This window comes from Alosa pseudoharengus, unplaced genomic scaffold, assembly GCF_046254945.1.
Source record: "Alosa pseudoharengus isolate Yale_2024_CS ecotype anadromous, Long Island Sound unplaced genomic scaffold, YU_APseudo_1.1 YU_APseudo_1.1_scf_14, whole genome shotgun sequence".
Classification (NCBI taxonomy): domain Eukaryota; kingdom Metazoa; phylum Chordata; class Actinopteri; order Clupeiformes; family Clupeidae; genus Alosa; species Alosa pseudoharengus.
This window is the reverse complement of record NW_027468609.1, coordinates 15,520,816-15,540,795: the sequence shown is the minus strand read 5'-3', so window position 1 is coordinate 15,540,795 and position 19,980 is coordinate 15,520,816. Positions and strand designations below refer to the sequence as shown.

At 41.3% G+C, this 19,980-nt stretch overlaps 2 protein-coding genes across 3 annotated transcripts in view; both read left to right on the top strand.

Annotated features, from left to right (window-relative positions):
* Positions 1 to 1,194, top strand: part of rassf2b (Ras association domain family member 2b) — an 8,427-nt gene extending 7,233 nt beyond the window's left edge. For both annotated transcript variants that reach the window (XM_076283960.1, XM_076283962.1), the window contains exon 10: positions 1 to 1,194. This exon is cut by the window's left edge and continues 713 nt beyond it. The gene's annotated coding sequence lies outside the window, so the exon portion shown is untranslated.
* Positions 1,195 to 1,939: 745 nt separating this feature from the next.
* sprn2 (shadow of prion protein 2) lies at positions 1,940 to 5,718 on the top strand. Its single transcript, XM_076283221.1, has 2 exons — positions 1,940 to 2,040; positions 4,536 to 5,718. The coding sequence occupies exon 2, from the start codon at positions 4,538 to 4,540 to the stop codon at positions 5,000 to 5,002; it is 465 nt and encodes a 154-aa protein (XP_076139336.1). The 5' UTR covers positions 1,940 to 2,040; positions 4,536 to 4,537; the 3' UTR covers positions 5,003 to 5,718.
* The last annotated feature ends 14,262 nt before the right edge of the window (positions 5,719 to 19,980 follow it).

Genomic DNA, 19,980 nt, shown 5'->3' with positions numbered 1-19,980 from the left:
CCTAAAGACCTGACCTGGTTATGTATGAGTGTGGTTGTTGTTTTTTTCACATTGTTTTTGCACATATGTCAGATATGTATGATCATGGAATGTTATCAGTGCTTTGTTGAAACAGTAGGATGATGGCCACTTACACCCGGCTACACCAGATCCGCAACTGAAGCGCTCCCGTTCGCGGAGCGTAAACATAGCTTTAGAAGACTGGTCACTTGTTTCTGAACATACGTGCTGCCATGACTGGTGTAGCCAGTTGCGTTGATTATTGACCGTTTCAAAGGGTTCCATTATCAGCATCATAGTTGTTCCCACAAGGCTTCCGTTTTAACATTCCATATGTTATCTAAGTATAGTATAGTAAATATCGTCCCCTTAGAATTATAGGGTTCTATCTACGTTCTGAGTAGTTCTGAGATATTGAGCTTCAAAGTTTTAGAATTCCATAGAGTTATACTGATAAGTGGAACAAACCTCTTCAGATATAATGTCCAAAAATGCATACAACTCCAAGATGTCACATAGAACCCTATAATTCTAAGGGGACGATATATATACTCTTTTGATCCTGTGAGGGAATCTGCATTTATCCCAATCCGTGAATTAGTGAAACACAGGGAACACACAGTGAGCAGAAGCACACTAATCCCGGCACAGTGAGCTGCCTGCAACAACAGCGGCGCTCGGGGAGCAGTGAGGGGTTAGGTGCCTTGCTCAAGGGCACTTCAGCCATGCCTACTGGTCGGGGTTCGAACCGGCAACCCTCCGGTTCCAAGTCCGAAGCGCTAACCAGTAGGCCACAGCTGCCCTTACACATCTTAATGAAGCGGAAGTAGATTAGGAACAAAATAGAACGTTCAAGCATTGTTTTTGTTTATCTTGTTGAAATGGTCTATAGTGGAAGCTAATGGTTGCAGCAGACGCTGTGTGAACAGAGTGCTCCAGTCACGAGCCCGGTGTAGCCTCCCTGTTAGACCGTGATCTGACTCAGTATTTGTGCGTTTATGCAAATCTTCCCAAGGGAGTACAGGAAGTGCCTTATAAAGATGTACTCTTGCGCTCAGCAGGACTAATTGTTGTGTTAATTGCAGTACTGATCTCTTCTGCAAGCAGTTGAATGTTCACAATTGAAATGTATGTATGTTCACTATCTTTAGTTGTCTGCGCACATTTTTCCTGGTAAGAGATGCATAAACTTCTATTTTTCTCTAATATGTATGGACTCAGTCAGTTGTTTTCGTGCTGGGAGAAGTGATGTGTTTGGTTGTGTGTGCACACGCGCTGGGAGAAACAATGTGTTTGGGTTGTGTGTGTGTGTGTGTAAATATATATATATATGTGTGTTTGTGTGTGTGTGTGTGTGTGTGTGTGCGCACGCACGCACACACGCTGGGAGAAGCGGTGTGTTTGTGTGTGCTATGAAATGTTCATGAGCTGACTCAGGTCACTGTAGGTCACAGAACCATCTCCATGGATCCCCAGTTGCCATAACAACTCTGAGTAGGCAACAGGGTGCTGATGGCGCAGGCTGATTTCATTCAACCTGATGTGCGCTCACACACACTCACACACACACACACTCGCTCACAAAATCAGCTTCACACCACAAAGCCACCAAATAACATAACAGATGCCCCATGATATAGTTTTTGTGATGACAAATATTTGCTTAGTGGGGGATGTGGGGGGGAGGGGTTAAACAAAAGAGTGGTTCGGCTGAAAAACAGCCGGCCTGCTGGCTTTTAACCAACCCCAGAGCATGGGTGCCAAGGAGGCGGGGCTGAGCCCATGATTGGTTGCTGTGAGATGACTGACAGCAAGGGGTTGGACATAACAACGTAGCTCGATGAGAATGAGATTAGAGTAAGACCTGAAGCAACAGAGGGAAAAAAGCATTTACACACTCCTCCTCTCACTCACTCACTCCTCCTCTCACTCACTCACACACTCCTCCTCTCACTCACTCACTCGCCAACACACACACACAAAGAGAGAGAGAGAGAGAGATCAAATCAATCAGAGAGACAAAGCAGAGACGACAATTGGGTAAGGATGTTTATTTTATTACCACAGACAGTCTCTTATCTCATTGATCTTTCAGGTTTTCATTAGTTCACATTGGTTAAGTCTCTTTTTAAAACTAGTCTGCGTCAGAAACAGCATCATTGAAACAGTCTATCCATAATTTTTTTTATCTCTGTGGATCTGTTGATTTACAGTAGTTTATTTTTATTCACAGTGCTTATAGAACTCAACTCCTATGCTCAATATTTCTATGAAATTAATATTGATATTCATTGATTTAGACAACCACACATTGAAGACTTTAAATAATCCTAGTATATAAAAGCTATTAAATCAACTGTAGTCATTTAATCATGTCACCAATTCATTTTTACAGAGGCCTCTTGCTGTGATGTTTATTTTTGTTGTTATTTATTTTCTCCCAGTCCACATACCTTATGTTGTGGTGTGCAGTGGAGCGGGTGATTGGCTCTGAATGGACACCAGGCCGATAAGTGCACTGTAATTGTCTGATGATTGAGCGAGCGTTCGGGCTCTTTCCAGTGTTGGGTTGCATTGTCAGCTCACTGCGCTTTTGAGCAAACAGCCAGGCCGAATATTCTCCCAGCCTAAGAGAGACTCAGGTGTGACCAGGCAGAATATTCTCCCAGCCTGAAAGAGCATCAGGTGTGACCAGGCATATGAACACTTCAGAGTCAAACTGATGCTTTCAGTTGATTTTGTGCATGTGGGTGTGTAATTGAAAGCTGGTTAACAGTCCTCTAATGAATAAGAATGTGCCTATGAATTACATGGTAAATTATAGTAGGTTAATACATGGGGGCCGTTAATATGGTATTAATATGGTTTTGCTTCTTTTAACTTCCATAAAACACTGTCCTGCGGCTGATACATAATGCGGCTAATACACTGACATTACTGTAGTGTTGGGTAATTACCACAGAGAACATGAGGGCAAATACAGAGTAACTAGACGTGAAATACTTACTGTATGTCTTGAGTCATTACCAGCTTAAACTGCTCACAACTACATGGTTATCAGTTTAGTTGATAGGTAAAAGCAGACATTTTTATTAGTATTTTACATGTAGTTTCGCTGCATTTACCTTTACATTACCCGTGGTAGTTACTGTTGGTAAAAATATAGCATACCAAACTGAGACACGAGATCCACGAGTCATTGAGAAGTACAATCAAGATGCAGAGTTTAATGTGGCTGTATACAGGAGACAGGCACACACGAAGCACAATGCACTCCAGCATATGCGTCTCTGACTTGACACAGAATTATCCAGGGTAAAAGTACACAACAGCAAAGGATAGATAATCATACAGTAACAGTGGCAGAGCCAGGAGACATCCAGGTGACCCTTATCAATGACGCAAATAGCTTTTGACGTAAAACAGACAACAAGAAGTGATATCAACCCCTGGCGCCTTACATTATCCAAGGTTGGGACAGATATCATGCAGGGTCATGAAGTAGGGGCATACTTTTAGCGTCAAAGTGACCTTGTAGTGAGAACTGTTGAACATTAAACCACATATTGGAATATTGGACATAATGCAGAACATTAAACCACATATTGGAATATTGGACCTAATGCTCTATTCCACTTTTATCTCAGTAATATACCGGTACAATACACCATGTATTTACTAGGTAATTTAGTAGTAATTAGGGGACAGTAAAAGGCAGGGTTATATAAGCTTAATGCCTATATAACTGATATCAAAGATTACACCGTCTTTGAACGCCTCCCTGCTTACACCAGAGCAGAGATGTAATACTCAGTGGTGTTGAGATTTGATCATGGAATTGAGTCGGTAAGGAGCATCCTACTGTGTAAATGCATCCTTTGATGGGCACAGAGCCTTAGTGGTGCCAGGCCCTCATGAATATGTGTTCAAATGTTGTTGTTGAAGATCACAGAATCACAAACACACACACACACACACACACACACAACACTTTGAGCAGAACACTTTGATAGAAGTAGCCATGGAGACAGCATTGGAAGAACCAAATCTGCCCCCCGCCCCCAAAAACAAGCACACACACACACACACACACACACACACACACACACACACAAATCAAAATGTATTTCCAGACATTCTAAAATATTCCACTATTTATTTATGTTTTATCTCTTTTAATAGTTTCTAAAAAATTAGTTTTCTGAAAATATGTCCATTGCATATTGCACAAATTACAACCTGGTTACTGGAAATCAGTGGGACTGATATTTTCCCACCACTTTCACTTTCACTGCCACATCACACACACAAACACACACACACACACACACACACACACATACATACATACATACATACATACATACATACACACACTGACACACACATGAATGAACATGCCCCTTTGAACATTGTTACAGTATTATTTGCACTTCTGCACACACACACACACACACACACACACACACACTCCAGTATTGATGGTTATTGTATTAATGAATACCCCTTCCTCTCTTGCCCCCTGTGCTATCCAGACATGCTGGTCCAGAGTAAACTGCCCCTCCTGTGGGCCTGCCTGCTGCTGACCGCCACCCTCTGCCCCAGCGCCCAGGGCAAGCGTGGAGGCGGCTTCCGGGGCAGGGGCAAAGGCGTGGGCATGGGCAGCAAGGTGCCCTCCTCCCAGAGCGGCGGCTCGTCCAAGCAGGGGCTGAAGCTGGCAGGCGCGGCGGCCGCCGGGGCGATCGGCGGGGCAGCCATCGGGTACGGACTCGGCTCGCTGGGCAAGAACCGCTACGGGCACGGCTACGGGCAAGGCCACGGCTATGGCAACGGCTACGGGGAGGACCGGAGGGGGTATTCCCCAGAAGGCCCTGGGTTTAACAACCAGTCCAACTACCGGTACTACAGAGGGGCAGCTGGCGCCGGACCGGTGGCTTCCACGCTGACCGCGCTGGTGCCGCTGGTACCGCTGGTTTTGGCGCAGTGGGCCGGAGTCGTGTAGTGGCGCGCTTCCCTTCAAGGGGTTTCTGGACACTAGCTGGACGGCTGATGCCTAACGCCTCCGCGGCCCACGCACCACGGCCGCTCTCCTGATCCAGTCAGTCAGGGTGTCCGGAACCACCCAGAAGGGTTCGGCCCAGACGGCAGATGGGTCCAGGGCAGACATGGTCGCTTTAGAACCATTCCGGAACCATTCTAGAAGCACTCCGGAACCATCCCAGGCCAAACCAGATGAGAGCTATTTTGAAAGAGTGTGTGTATAGCAGTGCAGTGTGTGGATCACTGTCCCTCACTTGTTACTGGCATATCAGACAGAGGAAGAATAATACATGTAATGTGGTTAGAATATCTAATTACGTTAAAGACTTAATGTGTAGATTGCTTTCTGATTAAAACTGTTAAATATGTGTAATGTTGTGTTCTAGTGTGAAAGACTAAAGCAAACAAGCCTTGTATTAGTGGAAAAAAATAGCCTATTCTACAGCAATACAAAGAAATAAAATTGAATTTTATGCTGAATCTTGGAAAATTTCCTCTAACATTTATATTTGTCTCACTATATGAGTAACATGTTCAGAAAAATATTGCTATGAAGCTATTTAGCCTCTAGCATAACTCATGAAAACCAATGCAACCAATCCAAGAAATATATTATTAAAGTAATTTTGTAAAAGTTGTATGAAAGTGTAAAAGTTGTATTAAAATGATTTCTTGGGATTAAATGTATGGGTAATTTGCTGTTCATGATAAAAAAAAATATGTGAAATGCTTTAACTGTTGTCTGTCAATTGTTTGAAGTTGTAAAGTAAGCTACTGTACATACATTCACATATATTCTGTATTATGTTCAGACATGGGCAGTATTTTAATTATATGTATTTTAAATACGTATTTAATTACTTTAGCGTATTTTGTAATTTGTATTTTGCAGGATTGGAACAAATCGAATGTAGTTTGTAACAAAATACTTTGAGGGATTGTATTTAGAGTATTTCAAATACTTAAATACTTAAGAAAAATCTGTCATCACTCAGTTAAATATACTAACCATTACAATAAGCTATTCTTATCATAGTCCGGGAGCCAAAGGCCAGAATTATGGTGAACCTGGTTTTGTTGGTTTTTCTTTTTTGTTTCCTGTTACCTAGGGGTTACTCCATAAGAATAGGGTGGGTGCCCAATGATATCCCTTGGGCAATTCCCTATATTCAGCTCTAAAGTTGGCCTAAGTAGCGATTTGTCCATACAAATACTAATTTCATTACCCTTTTGGAAGGACAGCGTAAAATGTAAACCCATTTTTCCTTTTTCTTGCAGTATTGCCACATTGTGACCAACGTAAGTGTTAGATACAACTTTTCTCCTTTACGATCCCCTCTGGACATGTCTGAAGTTGGAAAAAATGTATAGAAAAGTCAACTGAGGGAGCCAAAATGGTCAACATGGGCTGTAAACCCAATTTTTTGTGCCGCCAATTTCATGACAAGTTAAAAGCATTATATCTGTCTTTTCTGTTTCATCATCCCCTTAGAACATTGAAAGTTAAAAAATAATAAAAATAAAAAGTAACTAACTTCAGGAGCTTGAATTGTCAGGTGTGTCAAGTCAAGTCTAAAATGTGAAAACAATACAGATAAGATACTGAGGGAGAACATAGGACATGGACCTCATATGATGACCTTTGACCCCATGACCTTGAGTACCTAATAGCTGATGTTCATTCTCACTACAGGACAGTATTAAAACCACTTGAAGGATTTGACATTTATGCCAGGGATAACATCCCCCGAGGTATGCAGAAATAATGGAGGAGACAGACGCAAAGACTAAAAAAAGCCACTCAACTCTTTCACCAGCCACTATAGATATATAAAATGATTCAAATGTGTTACTGTCCAACTACTATCCATGGGCGGATTATGAACTTTCAAGATGTATTAAGGGCCCCCCACTTATTGTCATATATGTGGGAGGGGGGATTTGGGGGTCCTCCCCCAGATTTTGTTTGATGTGATTTCCTGTATTCTGGTGCATTTTGGGGATGGCCAATATTAAATTTAATCAGATTCATAGCCTACATCCTGATTTGTTGATATTGAGGCAATGATTCCATGATAGCTAGATCCTTGCTAGCTAATTTAATGGCAAGTTGCATTGCACGTTAGCTCTGGGGTAGCAAAAATCAAAGTGTGCCGCCTTCACGAACCGGAGATCACAGTGTCTACTCGAAGGCAGATGACAAAAGTGTGTTTGGGAAAACGTCTGCATTTCCGATTTTGTCGTCCCCGCGAGAGTTTAACAGGTGTGATAATTCAAAATCCCCATGTTATTTTTCCATAGGAAAAATCTCAAGATACCGGATCTCCTTATATGGGCAAAGATGGTAGCTTTTTTGTAGGCGAACTTCAGAGGTCTATAGCCCTCTGCCAGCCAATCAGAAAATAGTATTTCTTGTCTCTTGGGGATACGTTTTCAATAATATGCCTTGTAGTTTCTTTTTAAAAAAGTTGGTATACCATGATTATTGTGTGGATATTTTTGTATTTTCAAATGACTAATTACTTGTATTATAATTAAACATTTTTTTACATCAGTACTTTGTATTTTATTTTGTTACATTTTATGAGCCAGTATTTGTAGTTTGTAACAAAATATTTTTTGATGTATTTGTGCCCACCTCTGATTATGTTCATGGAGACATTTGTATGCTGTCAGTCATCAACAGCAAAAATAGTGTGGTGAGGGTTTCTACAGTCAAACCGAAGTACAGTATTGTAAACTTTGAAAGTGTACAGAGAGGTTATAGGCTAACAAGACCTGCATCTGTAAGAAGAAAATTCCATGGCTTCCTGGTCAGGTACCATGAAATCAGTGGGCATGTTCAATCTTGCATCGCAACGCAGATCTGGCTGAATCTTCCAATACAAACATGCCTTACGTTTAGCTAGATCTGCGCAGCGCTGATTCCATTGAACATGTCCGCTGATTGACCTAAGCTCATGCAAGTCAGACAGGGGAAGATACTATTGGGGAAAGGTTCCAGTGTGGGATGGCATAAAAGCAAAGAGTGTGTGTGTGTGTGTGTGTGTGAATGTACAGCACTCAGATACAGTCCAAATTTGTTTTGTTTGTTCAGATGCTCTGTGTTAAGAAAGTAATGGAGCCTCATGATAGTCAGAGTAAATTAACAAAATTTTTGAGAGAAAATAATTGTCAATCGGTCAAATTTGACCGCAAACTCAAAAGTAGGTCAACTGTTTTACTGCTCATTTCAGTGACCTCAAAAAAGGTCTAACAAAGTCTAGCAGAAGAGTTGTGGCTGACTTTGCTACATAGCCTCAAGCCCCTATATCCACTGGTTTATGTGCTTGCCAGCCACACTCTCGCTATCATGTCTGAAAGTAAGTTGTCTGTTGCGTGTCAGTTGCGTAGTTGCTGCATGTCACTTATTCTAAAAAAAAGTATACGTTTTTTTCCCCCCATGAGTTATGAAGCCAAAATGCCACCGCAAAACTGGAATCACCTAGATGCTCCACGATAGTTTTTGTGATGACAAATATACTGTTCAAAAAAATGAAGGGAACACTTACAGTTTTCCACAATTGTTAAAACACATTTTTTGAAACCTTCCACCCTTTTCTCCATTCTCAAACTACATTCACAGAATGTCTGACAAGGGTTCTTGCAAAATAAAACACTCGCCTCAAAAGTTTTACTTGTTCTCAGAGCCAATCAGTGTCAGAGTACCGATCCAGTGTATGATTGAAGTGTTCCCTTAATTTTTTTTTAGCAGTATATTTGCCCAGCGGGGGCTGCAGGTGGGGTTGGGGAGGGGGAGGTGCCTGCTCACTTTTAACCAAAGTGTGGGTGCCAAGGAGGCGGGGCTAAGCCTGTGATTGGTTGCTGTGAGATGACTGACAGCAAGGCGTTGAACATTACAACGTAACTCCAACACACACTCACACACACACGCACAGAGACATCACTCACAGGAACAGAGCAGAGGCTACAGTCAGGTAAGGATGTTTATTTTATTACCACAGATCGTCTCTTATCATCCACTTGTTTAGTCTCTTTTTTAAACTAGTCTGCGTCAGAAAGTGCATCATTGAATCAGTTTATCCATAATAAACTTATTTTGCATTGTTGTATATATTGAGGATTGTGAAATTATTGTGGATTTTTGTAAATTGTTGTAAGAAAAGGCCAAATTAAATTGATCAAGATTCCATTTATAAAAGCAGTAAAATATCCAAGGGAGGTGAATACTTTTTATAGGCACTGTAATTGAACGATGGTAACCCTTCGTTTTACAGTTCACTAATTACTAAGAATTTACCTAGTAAATATATGGTAACTAGTATAGTATTGGGTAATTATCACAGGTTAGGGTAAATACAGAGAAGTGAATCTGAGGAAGACCGCAAGGTCGAAACGTTATCTGCCAAATGAGAAAATAAACTCAAAAAAGAATACCAAGGAGTGTGTAAACTTTTTTCTTGATCTCACCGATCGTCAAGGTTTATTCGGGTACAAAAATTTTATAATTTTGTATTGTATTGTATAACTGCCAGCCAGACACGGTCATATGACCTATATTTCAAAGGAAAATTGGCTACAACACTGGCTACAACAATGTTCAAAGGTGTGTGTGTGTGTGTGTGTGTGTGTGTGTGTCAAGTCAAGTCAGATTTATTTGTATAGCGCATTTAACATGCACAGAGTGCAACCCAAAGCGCTTCACATATAAGACATTGTCATTGACACAGACTAACAAAGACAATAGATGCCGGACGGAGCGGCGTAGTCGCCAGCGTACCCATGACACCAAGACATACATTTAAGAAATAACAAACACAAAAGATGCCGGACGGAGCGGCGTAGTCGCCAGCGTACCCGTGACACCAAGACATACAAGACATACAAGAAACAAATTAATAAATAAAATAAATACAAATTAAAAATAAAATGAGTCCAATTTCCAAACGGCTGAAAATGTCCAAGGGGCAAAGATGACCCGCGTGACAACTGCGCACAGCTGTGTCTTCACGATGCAACACCAAAAGTTCTTAATAACTGACCAACCCGGAGAATCCACTGGCAGTCTGGAGAGCACTGGAAGGACAAGACAGTCCGAATTTGTGATGGGCGACCCTGCTGATTATCAGCTCGGTGGTCCTAGACAGTGACCGTTTGTTGCTTCATGGTTGACGCGGTCATCAGAGTTTCTTAGCACTCAATCCAGACTCCAGGCACCTGTAGATGCTAGCATAGCAGCTCGCATGTCAGTCGCAGCTCGGTGGTCGTGGCAGCTGCAGATCTCTTGCAGATTGAGGCACCCTTGCTGAGCAATCCCTCCGTCCAGACATTGGATGTGCAGCGTCACGGATGGATGAGGGACTTCAGAGACATAAGGCAGGCTAGCCAAGGCGCTCATCAGCCCAATGGAAGCTGGTTAACGTTAACGTTAACTTGACGTTGATGGTGTCAGCCGAGTTTGATCAGAAAAAAGGACTAAGAATAATATAATAATAATACTAAGAATCTCTTTTATCCCGAACTAAATTCATAATTTCAGTGTATCTAGGAACAAGAGCCAGTGCCCCCCCAAAAAGGAACATTTAAGACCCATTTCACATCAGACTGCACAAAAGTTTACCCTTGTCTCATAAGAGTAAAAAATAGTCTTGCACGCTGCACTGTTTGTAACAGTGCATTGCCCATGGCGGGTTAAATGATTGCAAAAGACATGTTGAGGTGAGTTTAACAAGTGTCATTTCATGTATATTATTATGACCGCTGCTAGTGAAGCTAGCGAAGCGGTCATATAGGGATTGTCAAAGTTTTTTTTTTTTAACCAAATTTGGTGGGTATGTAGCCCTACTACGGAAACATTTCGTTTGGACCCCGAGGGCCACTCCCCCACCGCGCTGGGCCCCCCGAACCCCAAAAAATGCAGTTTTTCCTAAATAACTACCTGAACTGTGGCACTGAGGATGCCAATTCTTTTATGGTATGTTGGTCTCAAGGGCCCACATCAACCTGACCCATAATCACTCATTTGTGATTTGCACCCCCCTGGTAAAAAATGAAAATGCAATATCATTCTGCTTTAATCGCCCCTATCTTCAGTTAAGATGTTCAGAACTACACCAAATTTTATGTGTATGATTAACTTGGTATGCCAAGTTTCGTAGAATTTCATCCATAGGGGGGTCTAAAAAAATGTAGGTTATGTGTACATTTAGTGGCTGTACACTCATTGGCCTGTAGATGGCGGTGCACACATATACACATGCACACACACACAGGCACGCACATACTATCGGTATCAGCAATTAGAATGGCCGATACATAATTACAAATTCAGTAGGATTAAAGGAAAGCCAAATATTCATCATCATCATCATGGCTGCATTTCCAGTATTGACGATACGTAGTCATTTGTCCACTAGATGGCGCATCGTTGCAGTAAAACGTAATTTTGTTGGAAGTTAAAAGTGGGTTGGAAAAGCAATAGACGCTTCCTACAAGGACTGTAGTTTACCGCAGAGAACGTCTAATAAGGATAGGACGATTTTCACATGAAATGTAATTCCCATTTCTTCTTGAAGCCGAAATAAATATGAGAATGTTTATCGGACATGCTTGGTTTTTACTGCAGGTACGTTAATCTTATAATATCAATAAGGACCTAGGTACAATAATGTTACCGTTAGCATTGGTTGAGTGATGGAGGCCAATTTGATTGCATTTGTAGAAAACTATAAATGCGGTTATACCAAGCAAATTGATAGCAGCACTGTAATTGTATCTTTCGACTGTCATCTCATTCAGGCCTACTAACAAGCTAAGTAAGTTAGCCACAACGTTCCCTAACGCGATGGTTTTCTAATGGAAAATATACCTGAAAGATAACCCGTCTATGATGCAAACACCGGGCTGGGACATTTCTGCTTGCTAAATAGTTTTTTTTCTGCTGTTGATTTGGTCGCAGTCCTTGGTGGCCCTGTCAGTGCTTTGTAAAGTGTTGCATTAAGACCACAAAAAGTCTCAAAAAGCATCTGAGCTAACGTTCCTTCCCAAACACCCACTAGGCTACTTCAAAACTCTATTTTCAAAATTAACGCACCAGTGATGATCTACATCTTAACCAAATATTTTAGAGCGCACTTTGAGAGATGTATCCAAGGCAGGGCTGTAGGCCTACACATAATCATAATATTATTTGTTGCACATGCTACAAAAATCATTCTGTGCAATGGAAGATTTACTAACGTTATACCGGTCTGATACAGTTTTGCCTATGGATACATGCCTGAGTCTGAGACGCCTGTTTATTTGTTTTAAGTGCGTGCAGGGTGTGAGAGGGGAATCGATGTGCTTTGATTCCAGCTTGGTAGTTGTAGTCTGTGAGATTAAATAGCATGTGTGTGTGTGAAGTAGCCTATCCAAACAATGACACCTTCATTATGGCTTTCATTGTGGCTGCTTTAGCAACAAACCTTAAGCTACTGTGTATGGCAAGCCGATTGAGCATTTATTCAGATATCTTGATATCAGGCATAATTGTCATGTACATGCAAGCCATTTCTGTCCACTAGTTAACTAGTGAGCCATTTCTGTGTGAACTAGTTAACTAGTAAGGCCCAAATACTCTCTAGTTAACTAGTTCATATGTTTCATATCTTACTAGTTAACTAGTAATGCTCAGCATGTTCACTAGTTAACTAGTGGACACTGAAATGTGCACTAGTTAACTAGTTTAAAGACTTCTATATTGACTTCTATATTTTACTAGTCAACTAGTAAGGTACAAAAATGTTTACTAGCTGACTACTGAATTTGGCCAGCCGCTTGAGCATTTATTCTGATATCTTGATATCAGGCCAACATGCAAGCCATTTTTGTCAACTAGTTAACTAGTGAGCCATGTTTGTGCACACTAGTTAACTAGTGACAGCATAAATACCCACTAGTTAACTAGTGAACACATATTAGCTTCACTAGTTAACTAGTGAGAGCCAGAAATGTCCACTAGTTAACTAGTAAAGGCCAAAATACATACCAGTCAGCTAGTTGAAGGCTTTTGGGTCTCACTAATTAACTAGTGACAGCCAAAAATGTGCACATGTTTACTAGTGAAGGCAAAACTCCTCACTAGTTAAAGGAATTATCCGGAGTAAAATGCACTTTAGATCAATTTACGGATGATGGGGAGTACATACGTTGAGTTGACATCCAAATCATGTCATTCGGATGTGTTTTGAGAAAGTTCGATGTTACTGTTTTTAGTCAAAACTCGTTAGCGTGGAAGTGAGAAGGGCATATTATTTTGCCGCTACAAAACGCTATTTTTATACCTCTTCTACAGTTCCAAACAACATTACACTTACGTGGTAGTGAGTAGAGGGTCCCTAAAGCCAAACCGAAGTATCCCGAGGTCTTTATGTGGTCGGATAGAGAGTCCAGAATGAATTTCATCAAGCCAGTACCTTTCCGGAAATGTTGCCATCTTTGCTGCCATCTTTAGGGGAAAGTCCGTAAGAGTCGATTGCCAAGTGTGCTCTGGAAATTCACAATTTCGTCGCCATTTAAAAAAAAAAAAAACATAGTCCAGTATTTCTTTTGAAATTGAAATGAAGTTGTATGGACTGGACTATGTTTTTTTTTTTTTTTTAAACGGCGACGAAATTGTGAATTTCCAGAGCACACTTGGCAATTGACTCGAATCGTATAAAAATAGCGTTTTGTAGCTGCGAAATAATATGCCCTTCTCACTTCCACGCTAACGAGCTTTGACTAAAAACGGTAACATCGAACTTTCTCAAAACACATCCAAATGACATGATTTGGATGTCAACTCAACGTATGTACTCCCAATCATCCGTAAATTGATCTAAAGTGCATTTTACTCCGGATAATTCCTTTAACTAGTTGGAGTAGGTCAATGTCAGTAATGTGTACAATCTTTTGTTTTTCAGTTATTAATCAGAAAAGCGTGACTGAATGGATACATATATGTCTGTGGTTGCCTAGCAACAATAAACAAAGAATAATATTAAAATCGATCCCTTGAATCTTTGGTGTGGAAGAGCTCACTTGTTAAAGCATGGGGTTTCCCTGTTATTATTAAAAAACCATTTTGACAGAATATGAGATACTGCAATCTGCAGGCTCTGCTTTACACTGAAGTACCGTTGCAGAGCAGTGTGTCACTTTAGCCACTAGGGGCACCCATCAGGACCTGATCGCGAGGCTATGAACAGTAAATTTACTTTTAGACTGGGTGGGATTCTTACATAATACCCAATAGGAGTCTTCTACCCACCCTCTCATTAGAATTTGCATAATAGCCGTTTCAGGCACTAGTGAGCTGCTTCACTGCCACACATGCAAACTAGTGAGACTTAAATTGTTCCACTAGTTAACTAGTGGACATAAACGGTCAGCTTGTTTGTGTTTTTAGGTGTAACTAGTTAACTAGTGAACAAAATATGCATGCCACTAGTTAACTTGTAAGGCCCACAACACCCTCACTAGTAAACTAGTGGGTATTTTGGCCTTTACATGTTAACAAGTGACCATTTTGGAATCTCACTAGTTAACTAGTGGGGCTGAAATGGCCTTCACTAGTTAACTAGTGGGCATTTTGGGGCACACTAGTAAACTAGTGACACTTTTTGCACCTCACTAGTTAACTAGTCAAATGGAAATTGCCATCACTAGTTCACTAGTGGGTGTTTTGGTGCACACTAGTAAACTAGTGACACTTTTTAGACCTCACTAGTTAACTAGTGGGCATTTGTGTCTTCACTAGTTAACTAGTGAGCAGTTCTGCCTTCACTAGTTTACATGTAAGTGTCACACTGAAGCCACTAGTTTACTAGCTAGAGTACCTTTAGCCAGCATGTTAACTTGTGTGCCACATGCAAATGTTGTGGGTGGGATTTCGTGAAATTCTGCACTGTGATTGGTTATCATGTTCTATTTGGACATAGGGAGCCAATAGAAAGCCTCAATTTCCAGAATTCTTCGCCTCCTAATTTGAATTCTGCGCCACTAGTTGACAAGTGTGAATTTTGTCTTGAATTAGTTTACTAGTATACATTTATGACCTCACTAGTTAACTAGTTTGGACAAATGATGCATCAACTAGTTAACTAGTGAGCCTACTGCCATCACCTAGCTAGCTAGTAAGCCATTTATGGTTCACAAGTTAACTAGTGACATTGACCTACTGCAACTAGTTAACTAGTGAGGTGTTTTGCCTTCACTGGTAAACATGTGCACATTTTTGGCTGTCACTAGTTAACTAGTGAGACCCAAAAGCCTTCAACTAGCTGACTGGTATGCATTTTGGCCTTTACTAGTTAACTAGTAGACATTTCTGGCTCTCACTAGTTAACTAGTGAAGCTAAAATGTGTTCACTAGTTAACTAGTGAGCCTTTTGGCTCCCACTAGTTAACTAGTGTGCATATTTTGGCCCTCACTAGTTAACTAGTTCACACAAACATGGCTCACTACTTAACTGGTTGACAAAAATGGCTTACATGTACATGACAATTATGCCTGATATCAAGATATCAGAATAAATGCTCAATCGGCTTGCCATACTGTATAGTGGGTCCCATTTAGAAGTGACTACTTAATTTGCGCTTTCCGTGATACACGGAGCTGCGTGAATTTTATTACAACTTTTCGCCACAATGTGGCAGCAAGTCCACTTGATACTGTAAGGCGTAAGCCATTGGTTTCCAAAGGCGATTTTATTTGTGTCGCCAGCATAGCCTATTGACAATTTATGTTGTAAATAGACCTACCTTATACCTGCTTAGGGAAGCTAACAGCTTTCTATTAGGATCTAGTTTGTTAACAGTTACGGTTTTGTCATAACTCCCTGATGCATTTTTGCATTTAGAATAGCCAGAGCGTGGATATCTCAATCAGAAAATTAAACAATATCGGGCGCCTACCATGGACTAGGCTGGGTGAACCCAGCCTGATCTGCCGGCGATTTATTTTTTTGATTTCTTAAAAGATTGAGCTTGGTATGGTGAAAGCCAGACTAGCCATGGATTTCAGTTACACAATGCAAGGGAACATGAATCAGCCTATATTTGCACAAACAATAACGGACAACAGCTCTTCAACTTGGCCCGTTAAAATGTGTATGAACAGTCTAGCGACGCATTTCATAAAGGCAAATTTGGACATGTCAGTTATTTGCACCACTGGTTGGATGTAAAAATGCATTTCGTTTCAGAATACTGGTACTTAATTTGTGCATTCACAATAAAGTATCACATGAACTAAAGATGACTAAAATCTTATGTAGAAGAAGAAACATGCATGGAACTGACAGAGATGTTTTTGTTTATTAATAAATAAAGAAATAAGAAAGAAAGAAAAATATAGCATTATGCTGATACCTTCTGCTTTTCCCAAATTAAATGTAGCATACAGGTGTAAGTGACCTTTCATCAATCCATTTGCAATGGATGAACTGTGATGAACTGCCCTACTTGTGATTGTTTAGAGATTTTAAAGGTTTTACAGCAATGCTACAACTTTTTTGGCTATTCTACAATCTATTCACCTTTGCAGCGCCAGTATGCTACTTTCTGTGCAGCCACACACACACACAGGCATGCCAAACAAGCATACACAAAAGTTTCAAGAGTGGGGGATGGAGTAAAAGATGGAGACAAATTGATTAGTGTGATTTATTTTCGCGGAACGGATGTACAGGACGGAGCGGCGGTCATATTTTGTACCGCTATGCGGTACATCTAGTTTAGGCCTATATTAGATGGCTAGTTGCCAAGGCTACATGAAAAGACCAAACTTCCAAAATCTACATATTTTATTATCACAATTCCTAACTATAGGCCTCCCTTATTTGGTTTACTGACTAGACATTATATTATTGAAAAAACACAATCATCTGTATTTCAGTATCTAAGCAGGGCCGCGTTTGTGCATTGGGCAAAGGGGCTGCTGCCCCGGGCCCCGGCCACTAGGGGGCCCCGGCGCGGGACATTTCAAAAAGAAAACATATGTCTTATCGTCACCTGTCTTTCCCCTTATCAATGCATGCTATCACAGACAACAATGGCTTCGCATGAGACAATTAGGAAATATGAAAGCGGAGCTCGAAAAAAGAGAGAGCGACGGCCAGACGTTCTCAGTAAGGCGCGCCAAAACCAAGGCTGTACCCAAGTAGACGCACTGTGCGTAGGCTATCATCAGGCTACTCGAGAGAGAATTCCCCTTGTGTGTGTGTGTTCACACCAAATAGGCCTAGGCTACCATAACTTCCCAACTCTGCACAGTATTCCATTAACTGCATGACAGTAGGCTATTTACAATTTTCTGTAAAGTAAGTTTGTAAACACGTTATCAAAATCAACTTAATGCAGAACAATGCACACGCGCACCTTTTGTTTGAGCAGGAGAGCCTACATACGCATGCTACAGAAGTTGTCGGCTAGCTTGTTGTTTTCTATTACTATCTATGCTGGTTATCAGCACACAATGTTATAAGCTAATTCATTAACTCGAGACTCATCATGGATATAGTGTATAACAGGGGGGATAACGGGTGTTAGTGAAGGCGTGGCCAGGGGGTGATATTATAGTTTGATTTGTTGAACACTGTGTTCCTGAAGGAGAGGCAAGCTGCAATTTGATATTTGATGGTAGCCTACATGCAAATTAACTCACCTTCTCACTTATTTTAACAATATCATCGCACTATATCGTTGGTATGAAAAAATTATATTTATTTATTAATTTATCTGAGGTGGCGGAACTGCATTCCACCCCCCAGCCCCCCCCAACCAACACACACACACATACTTTAACCCCTGGACGCAAATACTGGTGGTTTCAGACTCCACACACTGCAGCAGGTCATAGGACACACACACACACACACACACAAACACACACACAGAGGCGATTCTAGAGTCTGTGGGGGCCCCAAGCAAAAATTCCAAGGGGGCCCTACCGACAAGTGTTATCACCATTATGTTATACCACCATTAGGTTATTATGTTAAATAATAAAAATACAAAAAGCGTATTATAAAAATTCTTATATTTTGACATGTATCTCACCACTGCAAGCTGGACTTGCCTTACATGTGTGTGTAGAGCAGACTGTCCTGAATCTGGCAATATCATTGCCATGGTCGTGGAGGGATTCTCTGGGGCTTAGCAATTTACCGACATATGTGGTGTGCGCCTTACAGAAATAAATGGCATTTTTTTATTTAGTGATGAAAAATCCATATCCATGCGTTCCATATCTGTGACACGAACTGATCTGACCTGACTTGACCCGAGTTTGCGTGTTAGCCTGTGTGTGCCTGCCTTTAGGGTGTATGCACTCATAGATTCTCTACAACTTTTTACTGCATTGCCATGAACAAAGTAGAGGCAAAAAAGGGGTTTCTTTGTTGAACAAATTGGGATGCAATGTGAGCCTTGAATTGGATGCCATGCAGGAATTTGCTAGGATCTCAAAACCGGATTATGAACATGCTTTGCCATAGAGAAACAAACACAGATAGCATGATTATAAACATGCTTTGCCACAAAAACAGACAAAAACGTGGGGTAAGTCCAGCTATATGAAGTTATTATTTTGCTGTCACTTTGTCTGTTTTATAACCCAGAAGGATGTACTTGGTATCAAATGATAGCTCCGTGTCCCCTCTTTCATCTGACATGCGTGGCAAAGGCTATCTATCTGATCACGGGTCCGCGAGTAATTCAAACGAGAGTAATGGGTGCGCAGGTGAACGCAGAGAAGTAGACTGTAAATATTATGCAATTTGATTTAATTCCCCCCCCCCCCATACTTAATCGTACAGATAAGTGTGTAGTCTCGTTGGAAAGCCCCACTTCTGCTCTGTCACGCAATAAATGTTTCATCTCGCTGCGATGCACAGTTGCGGAGCAATGTAACAAAGAAGAAGGGGTGTGTTTTTTGACGCACTTTGCATCAATCAGGTTCTAAAAAATTAACGCGTAGCCTATATGCTTGGTCCTTACTGCATCGCGATTAACATGTTATGGCAGACAGCCCTAATACAAACATAGAAACGTTAACCATCTCCTTGCTTAACTAGTTGTAACTGTCGCTAGCTAGATGTCGTAGATGTAGCAAACCATGTTCAATCATTCTGCCAATTAATATTAGCCTACTATAACTTCATTGAGTAGCCTAGGCTAAATGCCAAACTCCGATGTTGATCCGTCATCACTGCACCCTCGATTGACGTTTACCACAGTAGCCAAAATATGTGCGGATTCTTTGAACTCTTGAACACAGATCCGCTGTTTATAAGGCCATAGCATAGGGCCTACGTACAGATGTACTGTTTGTACAACAACAGGACAGGAGCACGCAAAATACATCATTCAATCTCTATGGACGAAAATCTCACTTGTCCCACCGGCAAACGCGCTAAAGACCAGGTCGGGGGCCCCCTAGCGGCTCGGGGCTCCAAGCAGTTGCTTGGTTTGCCTGTTGACAAGGTGCGCCTCTGCACACACACACACTAGGGATGGCGAAATTTAAAAAAAAATCTTAACCGGCCACTGAGCCTCATTAACCTAAGCCTCAATTCTATAACTGCCATTTATGATACCCGTGTCCTGTCGCGCGTCTTTCTCTGCCTGTGAAACAAGTTATCCCCCCATTTTAGAATGGGTAGGCTCCCGTCACACAATGTTAGTTCGTGCCCTTTGTATTATACATTTTCCCCAATCATTGTCCACTACTTGTGGAGGAATAAGGGTTTTGTTTTGGGGAGAAAAATAATTGCTTTCCCTGCGCACCCACGCACAGGCACACATTACGCACAACGTCGACCTTCCATGCAACGCGGCACCGAACTCTGGCTATAAAAAGCTCACGTTACAAAGTCACAAACAGAGAACGCTACATTTGGTGGTGTTACAAGAAAG